Below are 23,311 nucleotides of genomic sequence, written 5' to 3'. Positions count from 1 at the left end.
TACAGGCATGTCCCTTGTACACTCACCCAGTTTCCCACAATTGTAACATCTTATATAAGAAGTTACAAAACCAGAAAATCAAACTATCAGAAATTGCACTATCAAAGCTAGAAAATCGACTTTGGTACAATTCATAGACCTTACTTAGATTTTACCACTTTTATATGCACTCATTTGTGTGTGTGTATTGGGGGGGAGGGGTTCTAAGCAACCTTATCACACGTGTAGATTCCTGTAATCACCACTACAATCAAGGGAAGGAAGTAATCCACCTCTCAAAGACTCCTTGTGCTAACCCTTTATCACCCATTTTCTGTTCATCCCTTCCTCACTCCTCCCCCAATCCTTTAGAATGTTTTATGTTTTTTTATATTTGATATTTTTCACTACCCCAAAAAGAGGAGATGAGTTCTCCCACCGATTCTTGTGCTGTCCTGAATGCTGGAAGTAGAAGGGAGCACACAGCTAGGAAGTTAGGGGACTTTCTGTACCCCCAGCAGGACAATCATTAATAGTAACACAAAGAGGCCTCCCAACGGAAATGATTCTTATTCCTATAATTGGCTAGTTTCCAGAAAAATGTACATTGGCTCTGTCTAGATAAACATTTGGCATGGTACTAAAACTGATAGGAATTCAACAAATTTTATCAGGCAAATACACTGAGCCAACAGGGGCAATGCATTCCATAACACGTTCCTAACAGAATGTGAAACAATTCTCCATTTGTTCCAGAGGGCAGTTGTTTTCAAATTAGTAAAGCTTACTGCAAATGGAGAAAAAGAAAAACTAACAGGCCACCTATTTGGTTTTCTTATTTATGTATCCTTAATTTATTTCTCCAAGCAGGAGACAAAATACCAAAACAGACAAGTGGTGGCTAAAATTATTCACCTGAAACATCACTGCTAAAAGGTCCTCTTCATTCCTACATTCCCACAAAGCTTGTCCACCTAATCCTTCTTAGTACTGTGTGGCTCACCTTCTGAGGGGAGGGAAAGGTGACTGTGTGACCAGTTAGGTAATAACAATAGTTACCAAGTGGTGAGCGCACTTACCCTTGGTAGTAGGCACAGTGCCAAGAACTTGACTTACAATATCTCATTTAATCCATATAACAACCTGGTGAGATGTGTAGTTTTATCATCTTCATTCTACAGTGGAGAAAACGAAGAGTTAGAGAACTTAAATGTTTTGGTTAAGGCCACTCAACTAGTGAGTAGAATACATGGGATTTGAACCCAGGTCAGTGGACCACTGGTAGGGAGCCTTGGCGTTCATTAGGTCTGAGGTGTGACACAGAAATCCATATACGATACTTTTAAAAGTTCCCCCAGTGATTCTGATGTACTGATTACTTGGAGAGCATTGCTAGAATCCACTTCCTACAAGGAATGGGGCGCAGGCGCAGAGAATTGTATGAATATAATTTCTCATATAATTTCTCAAACTTATATGAGAAAACTGATAAACTTATATGAGAGATGCTGTCACTTCATAAACAATGCTAAATGACTTTGAAAGGGGAGGAGGAGAAAGGGGAAGGGGAGGAGGAAGAAAAAGGAAGAAGAACTAAGAGAGAGATGGGAAAAAATAAAAATAAAGATATATAGAACCATTTTAAAAGTTGCCTTTAGGGCTTCCCTGGTGGCACAGTGGTTGAGAGTCTGCCTAACGATGCAGGGGATGCAGGTTCGTGCCCCGGTCCAGGAGGATCCCACATGCCTTGGAGCGGCTGGGCCCGTGAGCCATAGCCGCCGGGTCTGCATAGGAGGATCCCACATGCCTTGGAGCGGCTGGGCCCGTGAGCCATAGCTGCCGGGTCTGCACGTCCGGAGCCTGTGCTCCGCAGCGGGAGAGGCCACAGCAGTGAGAGGTCCTCGTACCGCAAAAAAGTTAAACTTATATGAGAGATGCTGTCACTTCATAAACAATGCTAAATGACTAGTAAATTTTGCCTATGCTTTGCCTATGCTTTTTGCCTATGTTTTGCCTATGAAAATGTATTCTTAAGTTGTTTCTGTATTTATTCATCTGTTTTTCAGTTCTTCGGACCACCATCACAAGCCTGAGTAAGTGTTGCAAGTACTTCTACCAGAGAGAGAATTAAATTACTGTGCAGCTATGGAGCACAAATTCAGTTACTTCCAAATTTGAGGTGGATGGATTCTGGCCTAGTTCTCTATTTAAAGCTTTTTCGTCTATTTTTCCTTGAAGAAGAAGAAGAAGGGGAGGAGGAAGAAGGGAGGGGAGGGGAGGGGATGGAGGGGAGGGAAGGGGAGGGGTGAAAGGGGAGGAGGAGAAAGGGGAAGGGGAGGAGGAAGAAAAAGGAAGAAGAACTAAGAGAGAGATGGGAAAAAATAAAAATAAAGATATATAGAACCATTTTAAAAGTTGCCTTTAGGGCTTCCCTGGTGGCACAGTGGTTGAGAGTCTGCCTAACGATGCAGGGGATGCAGGTTCGTGCCCCGGTCCAGGAGGATCCCACATGCCTTGGAGCGGCTGGGCCCGTGAGCCATAGCTGCCGGGTCTGCACGTCCGGAGCCTGTGCTCCGCAGCGGGAGAGGCCACAGCAGTGAGAGGTCCTCGTACCGCAAAAAAGTTTTAAAAAGTTGCCTTTAATCTGAAGCATATTTTTACAAATATAGGTACTTGATTAGACTTAAAATGTTCTTAATAAAATCTGAAGACTGCCCTCTAAGAAATAAGTGTGTAAATAAACCAAAAAGTAGTTTTGTATACACAGGTCAACAGAAGACTAACTGGATTTGTTTCATTCACAAAAACAAGAGGGGAAAACGTCTCAAATCACACTTGATTTCAACACACCAAGCCAAACGCCCACAAAGAATGAAACTATTTTGAACTCATCATTCTGCACATACATAATATCAAGATATGCATAAAATTGTGTAAGCAGAAATGTACCTGACCTTTTATTGAAAAGGGGAGGAGTCACATATCCTGAAAGGGTTGGGACCTGCCTGCAGTCTCTTGGGAGCTTCCTGTTGTCACCACACCTCTGGGTTAGTTATCTGAGCTCTCTCTGAGGGGAAAGTCTAAGACTCTGGGAAGGAAATCATTCTTCTTGTGAATGCGACACATACTGTCTCCAGTTTCCATATGCTGAGATTATACTTCCTCATCAGTTTGATGTGCTTGGTGAGATCAGGTTGGTCATATATTGAATGGTTTTCTTAATTATTTAAAAAATATTTAGTATAACTGTCATTTTATCATCCCAGTTCCTTCATTGGACTTTTTAAGTTTCACACAGTGATTTTTCAGGAAAGAAGATATGGATTAAGAGAAATTTTGAATTCTGAAAAAACTTTATTTTTCCTCAGTAGTAAAAGAAACGATTATTCCTTTGAATTAGCCTGTTCTTCTGATGTACAAAACTTAAATATGCTGAAAAATCTAGTATTTTTTCTTTCATAGTTCATTTTTCTGTGCCTTTCCACTTCTATGAAATAAGATCATTTACTTTCTGAGAATTTTAAATTTTATTTTACTATAATATCTAATACAGAGAGGACAGGTTTTTACAGCTTTCATGCATCGTGTTTACTTAAATTATTTTTATTCAAAAAAACATTTTATATGTGTAAATCTCTTGGAATGGTGCCTGGCATATTGATTACTTAAAATTGTTAATCATAATGGAGAAATAAAAATTAAAACAGTAATGTACACAGCAAGGTAATTAAAATAAAGTGAAATGCTTTTTTTTTTTTTAAAGAAAAGCTCAACACTTCTCAGCTTTTTAGGAATCCAGTACTTTTTCACATAGTTTATTGTAATGAAGACTGGTACAATTTTTCTGAAGGGAAGTATGTTATATATTAGGACCCATAAAAATGTTCATGCCCTTCGAAACTAGTAAAACCATAGCTGGGAATTTGTTCTAAAGAAATATCTTGTAAAAGAAAAACAAAGAACCTATATACAAAGAATGATTCTAACTCTGTTATTTATAATAAGTTAAAACTAGATACAGCAGAAATGTTCCTACATACAGGAATGGATAAAGTACAGTATAACAACTTTTAAAAATACGTAGCCATTAAAATAATTCTGAAGCTATGCAGAAATGTGCAAACATGTTTATAACATAATGCAAAGTCAAAAAAGCAGAACTCAATTTTGTAGATAAACTAAGATTACAACTATGCAAAAATCATGTGTGTATGCCTGTAAATAAAGTTTATAAGGGAAATGGAAAATTAATATACTTGTATTAGGATTTCAGGCTTATAAATAACTTTTTCTTAATTTGTGCTTTTGAAGTTGATTTAATAGTAAGTTAAAATTAAACTAGTGATGATATTTTAAATTGAGAAGTCAACGTTTTAAAGTTTGTGTGTGTTATCACTTAAAAAAAATTTTTTTTTGTTCGCGAGGCATGGGGGATCCCCGGCCCCTGAGGAGACCAGGGATAGAACCCTTGTCCCCTGCAGTGGAAGCACCGAGTCTTAACTACTGGACTGCCAGGGAAGTCCCTAAAATTTTAAAAAATAAAATAAATTTAGAGATAGCTTAAGGGGAGTGGGAACTAACCTTAACACAAAAACCTGATGGTAATTTGTGAGTACTTTCTTCCAGTCTCCCATTACATACCTCAGTTTAAAAAGCTGGCAATTTTTTGTGACCCGCCTTTTTAAAAAAATGTATTTTTAAATTAATTTTAAAATTTGAAGTATACTTGGTTTACAGTGATTCAGGTGTACAGCAAAGTGATTCAGTTCATATATGTATATACATATATATATGTATATATATATATATTCGTTTTCAGATTCTTTCCCATTGTAGGTTATTACAAGATCCTGAATATAGTTCCCTGTGCTATACAATAGGTCTTTGTTTATCTATTTTATATATAGTAGTGTGTATCAGTTAATCTCAAATTCCCAATTTATCCCTCCCCAACCTTTCCCCTGGTAACCATTGACCTGCCTTTTTACTTAATGTTATCTCATCAGTAAAGTCTCGTTTTAAGTCATTCCATACGACCCACTGTTGCATGATAGAATCTAAGCAGATAGATATACATCACAATAAACTTCCATAGCTAGAAAGAAAAAATATAAAAAACTTAATTATAGCTGTAAGCTAAATCCGTACTTCTCAGTATTTGCAAAACCGTGAACTGAGAACTCTCTTGGGGGAGGGTGTTGAATAATATGCAGAAAGTATTGATCACAAATACATTGACTTTTTGTTTTTCCCTTCCTTGGCTTGCAGTCCAAACATTAGCAAGTGATTAAGATGTGACTCTGAAATCCCAAGAATACAGGTCACTTACTTACAGAGATTTTTATTTTGTTCTAACCTTTGTGAAATCATGATAGGAATGTTTGCCGTACTCTTACTAGCGTACAAAGCAATGGCTAGCAAACTCTAGTGTGCGCTGGAATCATTTGGGGAATTTGGTAAAAATGCAGAGACTCTAATCTCCAGAGATCCAAACTCTGGGTCTGGGGTGAGGTCCTGGAATCTGCATTTCAAACAAACTCACGAGGTTTTTCAGTTTGTAGGTGGTTCAAGGGGCACAGGCTGATAAGTATTCTTCTAAATTAAGGCTGCTTGTCATAAGTATTTTACTTATTTATTTAAAATTTATTTATTTAGGGCTGCGTTGGGTCTTCCTTGTTGCGTGCGGGCTTTCTCTAGTTGCAGCAAGCGGGGGCTATTCTTTGTTGCAGTGTGTGGGCTTCTCATTGCGGTGGCTTCTCTTGTTGAGCGTGGGCTCTAGGCGTGCGCGGGCTCAGTAGCTGTGGCTTGTGGGCTCTAGAGCGCAGGCTCAATAGTTGTGGTGCGCGGGCTTAGTTGCTCTGAGGCTTGAACTGGTGTCCCCTGCATTGGCAGGCGAATTCTTAACCACTGCGTCACCAGAGTAGTCCCTGTCATTAGTATTTTTAAAAGTTACTCTGCCATCGATATTTTGTCCTGTGGCAACTTGTGTAAAACTAGGTAGATATTTTCCTAGAGAAAATAGCTCAGTGCCAAAATTAGAGAGAGAATTGTTTCCTCGGATATTGGAAGCTCTCTTCAGATTGATTTATAACTCTGTGTGTGTGTGTCTGTGACTCATCCTTCTCCAACACAGCGGAGACAAAGGTGAGTGAGGGGGTGGAGCGTGAATGTGCATATTTATGTACATGATTAAGAGATGAGAGTGAGGAAATCAGGCATCTCATTTGTTTTCTGGGTTATATCCTAAAGAAATCCAAGCTGGTGGTTAAAAGCAAAGATGTCCTTCCAACCAAGAGGGAATTTGGCCTGTACGCTTCTTGCCTGTCTCTGCCTTGGGTAAAAGAGAAACGGATATTCCAGCAGTTTTGGCTCTGGCCAACTGTGAACCCGTCACAATCTGGCTCAGGATGGATTTTTAGTGCCAAATTCAGTGTGGTTCTCTGCATAAAAAAAATAAACTTTTCAGATGAAAAAAAAAATCAATAGAATTTCATTGTAGGGACATGTCACCTCCCCCTTCTCCTTCTCTCTTCAAAGTAGGAGTCCAGCTCATTTTCTAATCTCTCCAAGTCAAAGTTTCTGGGCTAAAGAGGTGTTTATTTCTGAGACTTTGGGAAGTTCCTGCAGAACAGTGTTTTCAGGCAAGCCTAAGAGTGTGCTCAGACGTGGGTTTCTGGAAAGCTCCTAACTCCATCAGTTAATGTGTGGTGAGCTGTGTGTCCTGGGCACTGACCGGCCGGCATCCACCACCGGCAGGCAAAATACTCAACAGTGTATCCCTTAATCTAGGTCTGAATCTCAGTAAATATTTTCAGGTTGCATGGAGTCAATATACCTGTCTGTGGACCTCTGCTCTAAAGAAGTTATTCATACACATTTGCGTCATGTTTGGAGGTGGGGAGAATGAGAGCTTGAGCCCGCCTCGGAGCCCAAAACTTGACATGAAAGAAGTGTGAGTCAGGGTCCTGCCTGTTGTACTTCCTGACTGGATATGAGGCAGCAAGGTGAAATTAGGTGGAATTTCACCGCTGTCACTGGGGGTTGGAGATTAGTAGACTAAACTTCACCAACCATGGGTCTGAGAGAAACTGATACTTTCATGTTTAATAAACTGACTCGGCCATATTGAGAGGTTTTGCTCATTGACTCTCATAGAATCTCAGAACCATCTCTCTTTTCGCTCCACTCACAATTGCTTCATTGGTGGCTTATTTCTATCTACAATTCCATCTTCTCTCTTCACAGACACCTCTTTGGATATGAATGAGGAGTTTCCTCTTTCTGCAGGAGTTTTCCCCCAATCAGAGTTGTGGGAGCTGAAATCAGTTCCTCCAAAGGCAGGTAGAAGCTAAAAAGCCAGAATTGAGCATGACTCTGACATAGCATGGGCAGCTTCATTTAGCTGCAGGGCAGTGTGTCTTGCGAATACAGAGTCAAAGGATCCTATGGAAGTTTCATCAGAAAGGAAGCGAGGTTGTCAGTGATCAGTCTGAGGGCATCACACTTTTCTATCCAACTGGGACTCATATAAAATAAGTCAATTTAGGGAAACAAATGTCTCCCTGTTTTCTTGGCTGTAGCCTAAAGAAACATAGCCGGTGGATAAAAGCTAGGGATAATCTTTCCAACCAAGAGGGCATTTTGTCTAACCAACCCAATTTTATGTGGTAAAGGTAAAACAGAATAACAGCTGTATTAATCCCTAAGTCTGAGAATAAGAGTGATTTGTTTTGCACAGAAACAGCTCCAATCCCTCCCTCACAGCCAACAGACTGACCAGAGTGGGTGGTGGAGGGGCAGGGGTGCTTTATTTAGCCTGCAGTGGTAGAAAATGAAGGTCTATCAACCTCAGTTTCCAAGGGGAAAGAAAACAAATTGGAAAACTGGGAGCCTGATTTGATTGCAACAGAAAAAGGGAAACTTCTGCCCAGTCACTTCCAAAAGGCTTTTCGTCTTTTTTTTTTTTTCACTCTTTCCATGAAAGCATGAAATTACAGGAGCCATTTTTAAGAAACAGTTTTATTGAGATATAAAACACATACCATACAATTCACCCACTTAAAGTGTTTTTTTATATATTCACATATATGTGCAATTGTCACCAGTCAATTTTAGAACACTTTCATGACTCCAAAACGGAACCCAGTACCCTTTAACTATTGCACCCCATCTCTCCATCTCCTCCCATCCCCCAGCCCTAAGCAACCACTAATCTACTTTCTGTCTCTATAGATTTCCCTATTCTGGACATTTCATATGTATAGAGTCATATAATATGTGGTCTTTTGTGACTGGCATCTTTCACTTATTGTATTGTTTTCAAGACTCATCCTTATTGTAGCATGTGGAACTATGTTTGTTAACTAACAGGTATTTAATAGCAAAAACACCCTGCTTGATATAAAGGTGAGAAAACACCTATCTGACCAACATTCTAATTACAAGAGTAAAGTATGGTTATTTTTAGGTCTTTTAATTAAAATTTAAGAAAAAGGAAATTTCTTGATATATTAATTTTTTTAGATTAGGGTTATCTTTTGTTCGTAAGAAAGTCCTGGAAATTTGTTTTCTTAAGTAGATGCAAGAGGCATCCTTTCAAATAAGTTAGTTTGCAGATCTTAGAATTTCATTTCTAAAAGGAATGCTAGAGTTAGCTAAATGGCTAAGGAATGAGGAATCAACACCTCATTTTAATATGAGAAAACTGATGACCCAAATAGGTTGTTTGTTTACCTTGTTAATGACACAGCCAGAAACAAACACAGTTCTTTGGCCAGGGAGAAGCACTGTCACCTGTATACTGACTAATAAAGCTTCCCTTTTCCAAATCCTTGGTTGGATTAAGGAAACTAAAATGATGGAAGGGGGACTTCCCTGGTGGCACAGCGGTTAAGAATACGCCTGCCAATGCAGGGAACATGGGTTCGGGCCCTGGTCCGGGAAGATCCCACATGCCGCAGAGCAATTAAGCCCGTGTGCCACAACTATTGAGCCTGCTCTCTAGAGCCCATGAGCCACAACTACTGAAGCCCATGCGCCTAGAGCCCATGCTTCGCAACAAGAGAAGCCACCACAACGAGAAGCCCGTGCACCGCAGCAAAGAGTAACCCACTGCTCTCTGCAAATAGAGAAAGCCCGCGCGCAGCAACCAAGACCCAACACAGCCAAAAAAAAAAAAAAAAAAAGATGGAAGGAAGGAATTTATTGAGCACTTATTTTATATCAAATCCCACACTGTGATTTACTTATTTTATTTAGTCTTCATAACAACCCTAAAAGATCAATACTATTAACCAAACTTATCATCAACATCATCATCAATTACTAGTTTTTTGGCCTCTATTATGTATCATGTAACGCTTTAGATACTTCATAGGCATTTTCTCTCATTCTCACATCAGTCCTGATGGCAGGGCTGGGATTACAGTGAGGCGAGTGAGGCACTCACTAGGTGCAAAATTTAAGGGTGGAAGGGACACCAAAATAGTCATCAAGATCAGTCATATTTATGACTTTTTAATGCAATAAAAATATTTTATTTTGTGATATTTTAATGCAACATTTAAGTGATATTTTAATATATAAATAATATTTTACTACCGTTTAATGCAAACAATAATCTGCATATCATTAATAATGCATATTATAATGCATAGATGATATTTTAATGCAATATTTTTAAAAGATCAAAAATCATTGCAAATATATGATGAACAAAATGTCAAAAATTTTAATAAGATATACTATTGATTGTTTTACAAGTCTGTGTTGTTGTACAACAGGAAAAATCATCTCTACTTGGCTGGAATTCCTGGGTCCATGACAACTCACTTCGTTGCTAGGCGGTTTACAAGGGTTGACAATGGTGTATGAACATTAAATAATGAAGGTCTATTTTTCACTTGTTTCAAAATATGGGAGGATATTTTGATAAATATATATTTATATAAATATGCATATTTATATGGTGTGGTTTTTCTTTTGCCTTGGGCTCAATATGGCTCTGCAAAGCACCGCCTGACAGATTGGCACTATTATGATCATTTTATACATGCAAAACTGAGACCTAGAGAGGTTGGGTAATTAATTACCAGAGGTCACATAGCTAGTAGGCAATGGAATTGAACCACAAACCTAGGTTTGTCTCCAAAACCCAAGCTCTTTCCAAAATTGTGTTGTGTTTCTGTTTAAGACATTAGACCAGGGTTGGCAAACTTCTTCTGTAGAGAGACATATAGTAAATATTTTCAGCTTTGTGGGCCAGTGGTCACTGTCAAACTACTCATCTTTGCCTTATAGCAGGAAAACAGCTATAGGCAGTACACTAATGAGCATGGCTGGATTTGGCCCGGGGGCAGTCATACACTGGATTATAAGAAAATATCTCAGGCACAAACACGTTATATCTGAAGATGCTATAGCCAGATTTCCCTGACATCCTACTTGAATATGTTTCTTTTAATTTAACAGAGGGGAGACAGTAAATGATAATCAGGCCTGCCCTATATAGGGGTCTGAATTCATCACTGGATGGCAGGCATCACCCATCCAATTGTAATTTTCCAGTTGCCAACAGGAAACAGCATTTCAGAGGGATTGAATTTCAAAGTAGTCTGAAGAAGAAAGGCCGAGTTTCTCCTGTTTCAAATAAACTCTAGTAGAAGAGGTTAAGGTTTAGAAACCAGTTTAACACGTTCTGCGGTTCTTGATTGGGCTGTTAATACTACCTCTAAGCAAACTTGACTTTGTAACAAAACAGCAAAATAATCAACAAGAGGTTTGCTTTCTGAAGGCATACATAGTAGTTAATCATTTTAGTAATACCAACATAAAGTAAAATGTAAAGAACTATATTTATGAGGGTGAATCAATTTAACAAATTTGCTATTCACATATATCTAGTCCTTGCATGTTCTCCAAATTGCCTGAGAATTTCAGGCCCAAAGACAAGACAAGTTCCGGAGCTTGGTGCTGGGGACGCAAATACTAAACTAAAAACAATACACTGCCTGCCCTCAGAGGAGCTTAAACTAATTTGTAACATGGTCCAAAATAAGATGTGTAATGTTTTCTTTTTAAAATGTTATTAATTCTGAGAGGAAAAGGGTTAATAACCTGAGGCAATTTTAAACAAAGAACATTGGAAGTGGAGTGTATGACCCATTGTTGTTTGCATATGATTTTCCAGGTCTGTTACCTGCAGATATATTTTTACATAGTTTCAGTCATAATGCATGTGCTATTTCATACTTCATTTATTTTATAAACGTTACATCATACACTCCTTATAGTATTTACATGGCTCATTCTGAATGGCTGAATAACGTGTTAACAGGTTGATATTCATTTATTCAGGAAACATTTATTGAAGCCAACTCCAAGCCAGGTGCTGTTCTTGGCACTGGGAACATAAGAATGGATAAACGGACAAATAGATCAGTCATCTTGGAGCTTCTGTGCTAGTGGGGGAAGTTATTTCAGAAAAGGAAAGAATGCTTCAAGTTTGTGGTAGGAAAAAGACAAGTAACATTTAAGGGGAAAAGTTCTCTGGAGTGGAATTCAACACAAGAAGGAAGTAGAAAAGCATATTATTTAAAGCCAGGGCATCATTTAGGCCAAGGAATTCATTTACAGATATGAATAAACTTAGGAACTATATTACCCACTAGCCACTTTTTTTTTAATTGAAAAAAAAAGAGTCAACTTTAACCAAACTGCATCCAGGAATGTCTCCAAACAATCGAACAAAGCAAAATGATAAAATTGTCCTATTGAAGAAACCAAGAGTTTCTACCAGCCCCAGAGCCTCTGAGGGTTAAGCCAAGAGCAGCTCATTCCTGAGGCTGGTTCTGTCCCCCACTCAAGCTTCTCATCCCATGAGCAGAGCTGGGGATGGGTGAAGGACCATCCACTAGCCCGTCTTGAAAAGACAGCAAGAGCCAGTCACCCAGGGGTGAATGGAGAAGGCTAGGAAAAGGACTCACTGTGAGCAATAGTCTCGTATATTATAGAACTAAAACTACATAGTCAGGGAAATATGGTCCCAGAAGATAATTTTTATATACACTTCATCTTTATTCACAGTAGTTCATGTTCTGTAAAGGCACTACAAGCACTGAAGTAGCAGTTACTGAACCACTGCTCTTAGCGGGAATATAGGGTTAGGTTCCTGTGAGCCTCTGCTTATGACATTTTAGTTGACTGATCGATACATAATCTTATTTTATGTGTGTTTCTGTTGAAAGACACCTTATTTAATATATATTGTTTTTAAAATATTTATTTATTTATTTATCTACTTAATTCATTTATTTTGGCTGTTCCGCGTCTTAGTTGCGGCTCACGGGATCTTCGCTGCAGCATGTGGGCCCTTAGTTGTGGCATGCGAACTCTTAGTTGCGGCATGCATGCGGGATCTCGTTCCCTGACCAGGGATCAAACCAGGGCCCCCTGCATTGGGAGCGTGGAGTCCTACCCACTGGACTACCAGGAAAGTCCCAATATATAGTGTTGATTTGCTAACATTGAACTCATGGCCAGCACTATAACTCATACCTGAACAAAGCTTATCTCACACTCACATTTTCTCTGTAAGGTACATCACAGCCTTCATGAGTTTAGAAATGCCAGCCAGCACTTGAGGACTATGTCTGGGGGATTTTAAACAGTGAAATCACCAAGAAAAGGCACAAGAAGCAAAAAACACGGCAGTAAGAGGCCAGGTAAAGGACATTTGCTATGAGAGGTGAAACAAGAAGGCAGAGTGTCGCTGTGTTTGACCTCAGCTGAGAGTGATGTGTGGGGCAACTCAGATTTTTTGCCACTCAGCACCTAGCCGTGAATAACTGGAAAAGCCCCTCAAGTATTGATTTTGGGGGTTACAAATACATTTGGGTTTTATTTTAGTCCTTAGGTAGAGTGTTTATTGCTGTGCTTTATCACAGATATTCTGCATTCTTCTTTTAATGTATTAAATATTATGTAATTTTTTAATTTATTAAAAATAAGAAAGGTTTGGCCCTCAAGGGCTCCCAGTCTGCTGCTGAGGTCTGAGTGGCAATCACACTCCTCTTCCGTCTGGGTTTCAACCAATTGAGAACTTGACCCAGGGCTAAAAGTATCAGCTTTATTGTTGGCATAGTTGGATTTGAGAAAAGTGGAGGTCAAATCGTTTTCTCCTCCTAATGCAAACCAGAGGTCCCCTGCTGACCACTCCCCAAGTGGCAGGATGTCCCTGCCACCAGGGAGGAAGAGGAGGGAGAGAAACCACTTAAGGGAAAAGGAGAGAGGGGCGGCCCTCCTTCCTGGGGAGTGGAGTGGATGTCCCTTGGATGAGGCACACCCAAACTACCGGTATGCCGAGCAGGGGTGACAAATTCTTATTTTGGGGTGCTACAAATAAATTTCAACGAGTAGGTGAATTCACAAGTATGAAATTCATGAATAAAGAGGATTGACTGTATTTTGACAGTGTTTGTGTCAGTGTGTGTGTATGTGTGTGTTCTGGAGAAGAGGTCAAGGAGGATATACAATACAGGAGGCAATACAAGTGCAGTGACTTTCTTATCTTTCTTGGTAGGGAATGAGGAGCTAGAATAGATACAGTAAATAGAATAGAAGCTCTCTGTGATTGATACACTAGGAAACAGAGGCTTAAATTTTATTTTTAAACTAAAATAGGAATTACCAGATGAACTAAAAGTAATTTTATAACTAATAAAAATCAGGAGGTAGAAGGGAGAAGTATTGAGTGTGCTAATGCCCTCATCATTTATAACAGAGGGTCATTAGATACTGTCTCGAGTTACTAAAGCAAGGACTAGAGCAGAATAAGGAAAGATAACTGTTCTGACAAAGGTCAGCAGCAGGACACATGGCAGAAGTTAAAAATATGCCCTACAACAGTCTGAAATACAGTTTCCAGGTGCCCAAATCTTGCCAGGAGTTCACATTGGAGGATAAATAAATCTGAATAAATATTGCTAAGTCTGGAGCAGTTCTGCATGTAGTCTATTTCTGACCTACAGGCTACACATTGACATCCCATGAAATAGAGATTTAAGTGTTTCATAGAAAGTTATAAAGGTCAATGCCAGAAAAAATTAAAGCGGGCTATAAACATCCCAGTATGAGAAAGAAAATATAAACGGAATAAAACAAAGAAAAGAGAGACAGGGGAATCCGCATAGCAAAAGCAATGGCCTTTTCCAGAGCACAATGCTGTTGTAAAAATAACTAAGACATTTAAAAATACTTGAAGTCACAGTGGTTCTATCAAATGAAAAATAAAAATCCATTTGTTCTGCCCTTCTTGCTTTTCCGTAACTGTCAGTTTTAAAGGCTTCTAGTAAGGACTCCGCAAGCCAAAAAGATTGGTTGAACCATTCCATAGTCATTAAAGTTGGCAGCTTCTGCTGAAAAATAGCTCTGGCCCCAAACTTCAGGATGCATCTCTGAGCCTTCCAAGTACTCAGACACACGGTTTATGACACATTGACATAATATTGCTCAATTGGCCCAAAATGAACAAACCTTAGTAATTAAGCAGTCCCCTTCTTTGGAAAGGGATCTCTATCTTTTCCCGTATGACCTCATTCATGTTAATCTCCGCCGCATAACTTTCTTGGGCAGGTAGGTAGCAAGTGAAAGATGACATAATTTCCCCAGGCCACCTGGTGAGTCAGTCACACAACCAGGAACAAAACCCAGTTTTACTGATGGCTGAGACCTAGAGGCTCAGCCCTACCCTGTGACTCTTCCTGTCCAATAAAATGACTAATTGAACAGTCAATTATTTACTCTGCGACTTGATCTACAAGCACCAGATAAGTTTCAGTCCGTGTTCACCTGGGGCAAGTGATCTACAGGAAGAGAAAAATGAAAGGGGCCAACAGATGGAGAAAATATTTACATAGCTGAATAAGTCTGGGCGTCTAATGCACAGCATGGTGACTATAGTTAACAATACTGTATTGTATATTTGAAATGTGCTAAGGCAGTAGATCTTAAATGTTCTCCTCTCACACACATAGACACACACACACACGCACACATACAAGTTAACTATGTGAGGTGAATGTGTTAACTAACATTATTGTTGTAATCATTTCTTAATATATATTAAATCATCACATTGTACCCCTTAAACTTACACAATTTATTTGTCAATTATATCTCAATAAAGCTGGGGAAAAAAAGATAGTATTTACATTGTAAGCATGCTTTACTGCACAATCTACTGGATAGTACAGAGTAAAAGGAGGAATAGATGACTTTGGGGCTCAATTTTTAGCCACATCTTTTCTAGGGTGAGGCATTTCAAAGCCTCCTTAATTTCTAACCTTCTATTTGAGCTTCTTTTGCTCATTCTGTTTTGGAAGTTCACTCACTCCTAAGTACCAGAGCCTTTGCAAGAAGTTCCAAGTAAAAGTATCCATGAATGGACCCAGGTTGTGAAGGAAAGGCAGAGCCCCCAGGATGAAGGCCACCCTGCGGCTCAGAATAAGGGAGGAGCAATTCCTGGGTGTGCAAGTGCAGACTCACTGAGAATAGGGGCCCAGGGCAAATGGTTCCTAAATTCTTATTGGAAGAAGTCAGAACAGATGTTTCCCAAGGCACTCTTGTCTTTTTTTGGGCCAGTTGCAAGTCAACTGTCTTCCCAGTCTATTCCCTCTCCTGAAGAATGGTCATGGTTAGGGTCACAATAATAGTAATAATAATAAGTAATAATTATTATTATAATTTAAAAAATAGTCCTCTCAATCATCATATTATTGTGTCTGGATACCAATGTCGATCAGAGGTTTCCTTTTTTTTTTTCATGTATTTTTAGCTGCGTTGGGTCTTCGTTGCTGCGTGCAGACTTTCTCTAGTTGTGGTGAGAGGAAGCTACTCTTTGTTGTGGTACACGGGCTTCTCACTGCGGTAGCTTCTCTTGTCGCGGAGCACGGGCTCTAGGCGTGCGGGCTTCCGTGGTTGCAGCGCACGGGCTCTAGAGCGCAGGTTCAGTAGTTGTGGCTCGCGGGCTTAGCTGCTCTGCGGCATGTGGGATCTTCCTGGACCAGGGCTCGAACCCATGTCCCTTGCAGTGGCAGGTGGATTCTTAACCACTGCACCACCAAGGAAGCCTTAGTCTCCTTTAATGTAGAACATTTCCAGTCTTTCTTTGTCATTTATGACATTGACTTTTTTTTTTTTTTAAGAATACAGGTTCTTTCTTTAAAAAATAGAATATTCCTCTTTTTATGTGTGTCTGATTTTTCCTCATGGTTAGATTCCAGCTATGCATTCCCTACTAGAACACTTCACAGGTGAAGCTGTGTCCTTCCCAGTGCATTACAGCTATAGGCACATGATATCCATCTGCTCCTCATTGGTGATGCCAAGTTTGATAACCTTGTCAAGGTATTGTTCACTTTCTCAATCTTACAGTTAATGTTTCTTCCCTAATCTCTAATGAGCAATCTGTGGGAGACACTTTTTTAAAAATATTTATTTATTTTGGTCGTGCTGGGTCTTAGTTGCAGCATGTGGGATCTTTAGTTGTGGCGTGTGGACTTCCTACTTGTGGTATGCATGTGGGATCTAGTTCCCCGACAAGGGACTGAACCTGGGCCCCCTGCATTGGGAGCACGGAGTCTTACCCACTGGACCACCAGGGAAGTCCCTGTGGGAGATACTTTAAAACCGTACAAATATCATGCTTCTCCTCAAGATCCACATCCCCACCCCAACCTCAGTTTAGCATCCATTGATGATTCTTGCCTAACCAATCTTTGTTATGATGGTTGCAAAATGATGAATTTCAACTCCAGCATGCATTCCACATTAATCAGTTTGCATTCAGCATTATATTGTAAGAGTCCTCCTCTCTTCTCCATGTAGGTATTGTTTCTTTGTTTATTTATGTATTTATTTGTTATGGAATCATGGATTCCTGGTTTTCAAAGGCCTATCATTCATTAGTCTCCTTAATTATTTTGTCCTCAAGTTATCCCAGATCTGGCCAGCAGAAGCCCCTTCAAGCTGGTTCCTGTGTCCCTATAACATGTTTTTAAGCACTCTCTTACTTTCTGCCGTAAAACATTCTCTTACTTTCAGCTCATCTTAAGCTGTTCCCATTACATCCCCAGCTTTTCCATTCTTAGAGCCTGGTCAGCAGGACATATGCTTAAAGGTGGTGCTTGAGCAAAGAAGGAGAGAGAGAGCCCAAGAAAGGCCACCATGGTTAACAGTTTCAGATGTTTCTGAAAGGTGCAGGGCAAGGCACATCATGTTCTCTACCACCGTCCCAGGTGGGTGCTATAGACAAGGAAAGAGATGCTTGGACCCCACAGATTCTGTTATTGAGTCCTCTACCATGTGCTGGGCACTGTGAGGGATACACAAGATTACAAGACACCATTTCAAGGAGACTGGTCTAGTGGGATAGACACGTATGTACAGAAATACCCATAATACATCCCTGAAAATGTCTTCATTGTGTGGTCAATGTGGCACATAGAGGGGTTTGGGGAGTTCTGGGTTGAAGGACAGACAGTAATTATGGCTGGGAGAGTCGGAGAAGGCTTCGTTGAGGTGACTTTTGGGTTAGACCTTGAAAGAGGGTAGGATTTGGAAAAATGGTTTTATCAGTGAAAAAGAAGTTACTACTTATGTACTCCGAATCAGGTCTGACTTTGCAACTTCATTCAACTAGATCCAGCCTCTTACTAGGTGCCGTGGGGCACATAGAAAGAACTCCAAAGAGTGTAGGACAGCACTTTTGCTTGACGCCCAACTAAGGAAAGAACCGTCACAATGCCATATAATTTTTATTTTCAGACACAGATGAAACATGTCCTTCATTTACCAAACTGAGCTTTCACAGTGCAGTGGTTGGAACGGGACTAAATGTGAAGTTGATGCTCTACACAAGGAGAAACCCGACCTGCGCACAAGCCATCAACTCCACAGTTTTGGGGAACTTGAACGTGACCAAGAAAACCATCTTCACTGTCCATGGATTCAGACCGACAGGCTCCCCTCCAGTTTGGATGGAGGACTTAGTAGAGGGTTTGCTCTCTGTAGATGACATGAACGTGGTTGTTGTTGATTGGAATCAAGGAGCTACAACTGTAATATACAACCATGCCTCTAGAAAGACCAGAAAAGTAGCAATAGTCTTGAAGGAATTTATCGACCAAATGCTGGTAAGGGAGAATTCTCTTAGATGATTCAGGGTCAAATTGAAACTGGCTCAATATCTGGATATTTAAAGCCAAGAGATAACTACAGTGACCAGAAGGACTATTTTTGCAATGTTTTGCAAATCTGAATAAGCCCCAGGGAAGGTGAAGGGAAGGGCCCAAGGCAACGCCCATGTGTATGGTTGTGCAGGTGGTGTACTGCACAGGGCACCCATCTAAGACAGCACCATTGTCATTGTAGACATTGTAGATTTATATGTCTATTATGATAATCTTCTAGTGAATGAGAGCAAAGTGTCCTGAGGAAGGGGCAGCTTTTTCTAACTCACATAAAGGTGTCTAACGGGTATGAGAGGTTCTGTCTAGGGGTTTCCTGGCTTCAATGCCTAGAGTTTCCTCAACTTCTATAGATATTCCTTTTCTTAGAAATGCCAAAAGCTTAGTGACCAGATTATCCAAAACCAAAACTGATACACATGGTTGATGAACGATTTGTGTGTATGATTTATGTTTTCAGAAGACTTAAAAGATGAAATAAATCTTAAATATAATTTAATCTATCTCATGAACTGTCCTTTTTATGAAAAAAAAAGTGACTTGACATCAGGACTACTTCAGAGAGTCACACCTGGTGGCCAGGGGTGACATAAATTTTACATGAGCTTCCTACTTAAGCCACAGACTTCCGGAAAGTGAATATTAAAATGACTCATGAATGGCTGGCCCAGGACTATGGTCAGTGTGCCCCGCCCCTTTCTTTCCTTCCTTCCCTCTCCATGGTGACTTCATTAACTGAGCCAGCATAGACATAAAGGAGTTCATTAAATGTTTGGTTGCCCTTCTCAGTTGGGAAGGTTTTAAGGATGTCTCAGCTTGGCTTCTAGCAGAAGCATGAATGGAGACACCACGGCATAAAGGTGAAGGCATAAGTGTGGAGTTGGACAGACCGGTTTGAATTCTGCCCTGCGCCCTCCCTGCCTGACCTTGGGCAGATGACTTCAACCCTGGGCTCAGTCTCCTCATCTGTATAATCAAAGGAATAGCATTTAGTTTGTCGGGGTGTTGTGACATTTCAATAAGATAATGGATATAAGGTGCCTAGAAATGTTTCTCCAAAGTCAACAGTTAGGAAATTTCTCCAGATGTTGTCAACTCCTTGGCCCCTCACAATTTATAACGATGGACCTCTTGAAATTGCAGGCAGAAGGAGCTTCTCTGGATGACATTTACATGATTGGAGTAAGTCTAGGAGCCCATGTAGCTGGGTTTGTTGGAAAGATGTACAATGGCCAGCTGGGAAGAATTACAGGTAAGGCTTCCTGTGAATGGGCACAGGGTAACCAGACTGCCCAGGGCAATCCTAGTCCTTGGGTTCAAAGCCAGCTCTTCCAATTACTTAACCTCTCTGAGCAAATGTCCTCTTGTGCAAAGGGAAGACCGTAGTAGTAATTGACCTTAGCAATATTAAATTTATTATTTAATAAAATAGGTCCAAAGCACTCTGTAAACTGTATATGCCATAGAAAAGATTGGTGGTGACTTTATTTCTCTTATGGCTAGAAAAACAGCTACATCCCATGGGGATTTTGCCCCAAGCAGATAGCCTTCTTCCTTTCATTTAATCCAAGATAGTTTGAACTATGTACCTAATATATCCCCAGGCATAGCTGGAGCCTCATGATAGGGAAATGAGATGGGAATTATGTTGTCTGGAGCTTACTCTGTGAATATCGGCTTTCAGGCCAAAGCTGAATAAAAACCCTCAGAAACAACAGCAGGTGAAACTCCAAAGATTCCCTTGCTGGGTTCATTTGCCTAGTGTTCTGTAACTTTCCATAGCTACAGATGAAGGTCTGAGGGAGGCTTTCTCTTTCAGAGACTCAAGCCTTCCATACCTTTCCCAGAATCGATCCTTACATTGAGATAGCCATTCCAAATCTAGGAAATCTGGAAGGTAGATGTGAACAGAGGGAGGGAGGGGAGAGGTAAATGATTCAAACCAACTACATTTGGGAGGTAACCTTTTAGAGCCACAGGTCTGAATGTGCTACTTAATTTGACATGTGGCCCTGGGCATGTCCCCACCACCACCCCCTGCCCTAAATCTATCTGTCCCTCTCACATACACACACACACACACACCCACATTGGCCGGTGTCTCTTCTAACTCTGGTACTTGAGGTCACATTCTTTTTCCTGGCTATTTTTTTTCTCAATTTCGCCCCAAAGGCCAAGGTTGCCCTTATCTTATTTACTTGCTTTCCTAGGGAAGCAAAGCTATTTTTCAATTTTTTAAAATTATTACTATAATGTTTTAGAAAGCAGTATGTCTTTACTTTTTAAAAATTCATTTTCCCTTATGGGTACAAAGGACAGATGGCTCAAATGTGCTTGTTTTCCTTGTCTATTGGGAGCTTCTCCTCTGGGAGCTGGGACTTTTCCCAGTGCTGTGTTTAGAAGCTGATCAGCTCTCAAATTTTAAGAGATAAACTTCAAAAAAAAAAAAAAAAAAAAGAAAAGAAAAAAAAGATTTATAGCATTTGCTGATTTCCATGATGTAAATACTCCCACTGTGGCTGGTTTCAAGCTACTGACCTGACATCACTGACCACACAGTTTGGGAAGAGATAAGCAAACTGCTCTCCAGTGCTGGTGCTGGGGGGCTCTAGCCCACCACTGCCTTATTCTATCTACCCCCTAATTTTGCTCCTCAGCCGCCCAGTGAACCTGTTCCCACGACTACTTTGGATGGGAATGCAGTGTAACGTGGCCTCTGACCATGGAAATTCCCTGAGCCAACCTCCCTTCCACCCTGGGTCCACGTGGCCCTGCTCTGTGACCTGGACTCAGTCAACGGTCTGCAGCTCAATTTTCTGTCTCCTCTGAGGGACCCATGTTCTCCCAACTCCTCATCCTCTCTGAGCTCCAAGGTCAATCTCACCTGTCACTGAGAGCTATTTCAGGGGAAAAGCATCTCCCTTCTCCACTCACCTTCCACTGCCCTGCCAGAATGGGATCACTGGATTGAGGGGCAGGAATTTGGCCTGTTACCCAAGGCCATAATTCACTCCCAACTCTCAAGAACTGGGTGATTACGCTTGTTGATTATCTAGACCAGAATGGCTGCTTCATTTCTTCCATTTCCCTTTTTTTCTTCTGCTCTTGCTTCTCCTTTTGCTCTCCAGGCACATCTCCTGGTATTACTTTTCATTAATTTCTTCAACAGAAGATGGAAGAAATGAATGGATTTAAAAACATTTCAAGTACCTACATCACTTGATAATACACTAAATTTATTCTTGCAAAAATTACCTTGGGGTGCTGGATACAATGCCGATTTGCTGAATTGGAATCTCTGGGCTTGGGGTCCAGGAGTCTGTACTTCCTTTATTTTTTATTATTTTGGCCACGCTGCGAGGCATGTGGGATCTTAGTTCCCTAACCAGGGATCAAACCCATGCCCCCTGCAGTAGAAGCGTGGAGTCCTAACCACTGGACCACCAGGGAATTCCCGGCGGTCTGTACTTTTTTTTTTTTTTCTTGCGGTACGGGGGCCTCTCACTGTTGTGGCCTCTCCCGCTGCGGAGCACAGGTCTCCGGACTGATGCGGAGGCTCAGCGGCCATGGCTCAGGGGCCCAGCCGCTCCGCGGCATGTGGGATCTTCCCGGACCGGGGCACGAACCCATGTCCCCTGCATCGGCAGGCGGACTCTCAACCGCTGCGCCACCAGGGAAGCCCGGTCTGTACTTTTAACCAGAAGATGCAGGTGGTCTGAACACCATACTTTAAGAAATGACCACAAAGCTGTGTTGCCCAATATAGGAGCCACAAGCCACAGGTGCCACGGAGCACCTGAAATGTTGTTAATGCAAATTGAGACGTGCGGTAAATGCAAAACGCACACTGGAATTTGAAGACTACGTACAAAAGAAGGGTATTAAAAGATTTCAAATTTTTTATATTGACTGCATGTTGGAATAATTTTCTGCTATACTGGGTTAAATAAAATGTATTATTAAAGTCAATTTTCCTTGTTTCTTTTTACCTTTTTAAAGTGGTTGCTAGAAAATTTTAAATTATATATGTGGCTCACATTATATTTCTATTGGACAGCACTGCCTTGGAGAGTTAGTTCATGGTGACCTTGGGGATGGGAGTAAGAGGCCCCTGAAAACGCATGCAAAATGTTTGACGGCTGTCCTGGGGAGAGGTCCAGAGCTTTTATCAAATTCTCAAACTGGTTAATCTTGTAATCAAAGCCAGGGATCACTAGCTAGACACTTTTCTGGCGATCACAGAGCAACAAGAAAGAGCTCCATTTTGTCATTTTTGTTTCTATTCTATAATAATTTCAATATTCTGGATTCAGATCCCAGAGTGCTTTGGTAAGTCTTCTGAGGTAGCAATTAATTCTACCTCTATTTTGCAGATAAGGAAACTGAGGTTCAGAGAAGTAAAGTAACCTGCTTAAGATCACACAGCTGGTTAATGCTAGGTTTGGGGTTCCACGTCACATCCATCTGACTCCAATGGTCTCTGCTCACACAAAATATGCAGCTTTTTTTGGGGCAGTTTGTGATTTTTGGCTGACAGTGTAAGCTGATCATTTGCTATGACTTATCTCTAAGGACATCATATGTCCAAGTTTACTGTGACAGTCCTCATTTGTGTCTTCTGTCCTGGCATAATTATTAATAGCAGCCTTATCACTTTCAAAATTGCCCTGGTTTGGATTTTATATGGTAAGCCAATATATCTGCTGTGGATCTGGAGGTTGCTATAAACTGAGGCTCTCACTGTTCATTTTCTCAGACTGGAAATGGGGCTGTTTCATGTGAGGAGGGGGAGGCTTCCCCAGCAAGGTCTTTCCAAGGTTGTGTTTCTCATTCTGTGCAGAGAATATCCTGTGGACTTGGGTACCTGGGTGTTGATCCACCTCCTCCCCACATCAGTTTCAGTTGGGAGCAGACAGAAGGGGAAGAAAAGCTGGGGGGTGGGGGAGTGGGGGAAACAGAGGGAGATAAAATAAGGGGGCAGATAAAGACATGCCTCAAGGAAGCAAGGATGTTGGCCAGGGAGAAATGGAGAGATTGGGGCTAGAACCAGGACTGCTGAGGCAAAGATGCTATCTCTTGGTTATTAT

General features: G+C 40.7%; 1 protein-coding gene across 1 annotated transcript in view; it reads left to right on the top strand.

The window, feature by feature from the left end:
• The first annotated feature begins 3,091 nt into the window (after nucleotides 1-3,091).
• Nucleotides 3,092-23,311, top strand: part of LIPH (lipase H) — a 44,796-nt gene continuing 24,576 nt past the window's right edge. Inside the window, exons 1-3 of the mRNA XM_024768246.1 lie at nucleotides 3,092-3,172; nucleotides 17,803-18,170; nucleotides 19,368-19,476. Of these exons, the coding sequence (XP_024624014.1) occupies nucleotides 3,124-3,172; nucleotides 17,803-18,170; nucleotides 19,368-19,476 (526 nt within the window). The 5' untranslated portion in view covers nucleotides 3,092-3,123. The remainder of the gene's footprint in view (nucleotides 3,173-17,802; nucleotides 18,171-19,367; nucleotides 19,477-23,311) is intronic.

The sequence above is a fragment of the Neophocaena asiaeorientalis genome, unplaced genomic scaffold (genome assembly GCF_003031525.2).
Source record: "Neophocaena asiaeorientalis asiaeorientalis breed wild unplaced genomic scaffold, Neophocaena_asiaeorientalis_V1.1 scaffold225, whole genome shotgun sequence".
Taxonomy (NCBI): Eukaryota; Metazoa; Chordata; class Mammalia; order Artiodactyla; family Phocoenidae; genus Neophocaena; species Neophocaena asiaeorientalis.
The sequence above is the reverse complement of the archived record's forward strand: the minus strand, read 5'-3'. Positions and strand labels throughout refer to the sequence as shown.